A 2,916-nucleotide genomic window follows, 5' to 3' on the forward strand; every position below is an offset into this window, starting at 1 on the left:
TTTTATGATAATAATGTGGTAAAGATAATAATATATTAAACCATAAATTAAAATATAATGTTTTTAGTATGGTACACATTATTATTATTTATTATAGAAGCATAGAACATAAGTTATAGATAATTATTACTAATTTAAGGATACATCTAGATTATAGACTAAATTAAATAACTAAAAATTGTTTCTCTGAAAATCAAAACAAAATTATAAAAGTAGTAGGTAGTACAATTTTAGGTATTTTTAATTTATTATAATAAGGAAATTAAAAATTCAAGTCTGTGTTGTGGTTGTATGGAATTTAAGTTTTAGCAAACAATTTTTCATATCATTCTTGTTAATAGCTAGTGCTGATATGTAATTTTATGATTGGTAGACTTTGGCTTCTTTCTTCTTACTTTTGCTTTTTTTTTTTTGGTTCCTATTTTGCTCTCTTTCATAGTGTCTCATCCTCATTCTTATATAATAGTGAAGACAGTTTCAGGATCTGAGTGTAATGACAATTCTATAGAAGCAATTATTTTAAAATGTTGCATTTTAAACAAAGACCATGATAAATTCGGAAGCTCCAACAATTCAACTGAATTCCAAGCACTAAATTGATTTATACTCTGAGCCACTGTAGAAGTCTCAAGTTCACAGTCGAATAACATTTCATGGGGAGTTTGATATGAACCTTAAAGCCATAAAAGTAACCATAAATATTTATATACATTTATTAGTTAAATGGTATAGGTATACTATATATAATTATATTACAAAATATTTATATAAATATTTACTTATTACATAATATGTACCTACATTATATTATGTATCACTTATGAACAAGCAGAGTAATTAAAAATATATTTTTTTTAATAGTTTAAAATTTAAACCATCCAATAAAAAGCATTAAGTAAATACCAAAAAATTAAAAATTAAATATATTTTTGCAAAGTTATAGGAAAATTTAGCTATACAATTACTTAAAATACTTCCAAATAATTGTTTATAAAAATTATGTAAGAGTATTTAAATACAATTAATGGATAAGCTCAAATTAAAACTTAAAAGTTCCTATTCAGCAAATACAAAATTAAGTATTTATATACACATGTTAAATATAATATATGAATACTTTTAGTTAAATACTTTACAGACTACAGTTCTGTGTTTACAAGCATGATCACAATATTTACTTAACATACTTTGAATTATTTGAGTATCACATGCCAACAAACGCTTTTTAGGACTTTTCCTTGTCTTAGGTATACTTTTTAAGCATGACTTTGGTATATCAGGAAATATTGTTGGAATCGCCCCTTCCTTTAACCTTGGTTTTTTCAATGCATACTATAAAAATTTAAAAATGTGTAAAATAAATAATATTAAAAAAAAAAAAAATACATAATATTATCTAAATTATTTTACATTTACTTTTTTAGGTGTTCACAGATCACATACACATTTTTATGGGAAATTTTCCTTAAAATTAATATAGTTAAGTAAATGTATTATAAATGCTTGAAATACCTTTATGTGTCCAGAAGTCCATTCTCTGATAATTTGATTTGGTTCAAAATGCTTGGAGCAAACAGCTGAATTTGCCATCAACTCACGTTCACGTTTAGGTATTATATTCTTCCATTTTATAAACATGAGTGGTTCTTTAGGAACTCCAAATAAAGAAAACTAATACAAATCAATAAAAAGTTAGAAGTCTGCAAGTCTATCATCTTTACAAGTTGAACAGAGACAAGACAAAATTAAATATAAAATAAATACACACCTTGTCTTTGTTAGAAGCATATCCGGTTTTACAATTCACAATAAAACATTTGACCATTGTTACATTAATTTGCAATATATATAATATATATATATTTACAATATACAAATATATTTCAAATAATATAATAAAGAATGAAATATGAAATATTCAGTAACTACCACTTGATTATCACTAAGTAAATAAAGAAAATTGTAAAATGTAAGATTTTGTTGATGGTTACAATCACGGTATATTTAGCCGGACAAGGGGAAAAAGACTACAACGCGCTCTGTTGGTTTGTCAATCAATTGAACACATTTTAGCAGACACAATACGTAGTCCGTGCTAATACCTCTATAATATACCGTGGTTTAAACGATGATGTGAGTGTATATATATCATCATCAACGCCAGTGACTACGTGTTTTGTATAAACTACGTTGGCGTTTTTTTTTGATTATACTTAAAATAATGAACTGTGTAAAAGGTTAAACAAAAAAAAGCCCGAAGCTGTTTCAGTGTTGGAATTAAAAATTTACATACACTAATTAAATAAAAATAAAATTTTATTTGATTATTCTTTTTGTTTTCTACTTTTAGTGATGTTGAACGTTTTATAATAAGATTTTCCATTATCCATCCACGAGACTCCTATGCTTTTGTTATCGTCGATCTCAAGCATACGGGCAAGCTGTCCTATTCGAATTCGTTCTTCTCGCGAGACGTGTACTTCCACAGCGCCGATTTTATCCGTCTTACTCTGTTGACCGCGGTTTTAGCGCCGATTAACGCTTTGTCGCCGATTGCGCTCTGTCAATACGACTTTGCGAATTTCAAACCCGATGTTCATTCTAAATTATACAATTGGGTGGATTATGGTATATTATTATCGATGGCGTTGAATAGACCCACGGAACAGACGTCGAGACAGCATTTCCGGGAATACACCACTTCTCTCATATCCATGCTGTTCGTGACACTGAGAGACGGTCGTCCGCCGAAAAATTGGCCGAGCGAAACGTCGAAAGATATGTTTTCCAATAGAAACGAATTCCGTAAATTGTGCGTAAACTGGCTCGAGGTTATGCGATTGAGGGAACATTTCAAATTATCATGTTCGTATTTTATAGAACTCGACGATGGTTCTAGGATTTCAGTTAAAAATA

General features: G+C 28.3%; 1 protein-coding gene across 1 annotated transcript; it reads right to left on the minus strand.

Annotated features, from left to right (window-relative positions):
• Positions 1-401: 401 nt before the first annotated feature.
• LOC112591500 lies at positions 402-1,622 on the minus strand. Its single transcript, XM_025335346.1, has 3 exons — positions 1,513-1,622; positions 1,188-1,332; positions 402-673 (listed from the first exon to the last, which is right to left on the minus strand). Exons 1-3 carry the CDS (start codon positions 1,588-1,590, stop codon positions 456-458), a joined length of 441 nt encoding a protein of 146 aa, XP_025191131.1. The 5' UTR covers positions 1,591-1,622; the 3' UTR covers positions 402-455.
• Between the last annotated feature and the right edge of the window lie 1,294 nt (positions 1,623-2,916).

Source organism: Melanaphis sacchari, unplaced genomic scaffold (genome assembly GCF_002803265.2).
Source record: "Melanaphis sacchari strain LSU unplaced genomic scaffold, SCAv2.0 Contig1353_pilon_pilon, whole genome shotgun sequence".
NCBI lineage: Eukaryota > Metazoa > Arthropoda > Insecta > Hemiptera > Aphididae > Melanaphis > Melanaphis sacchari.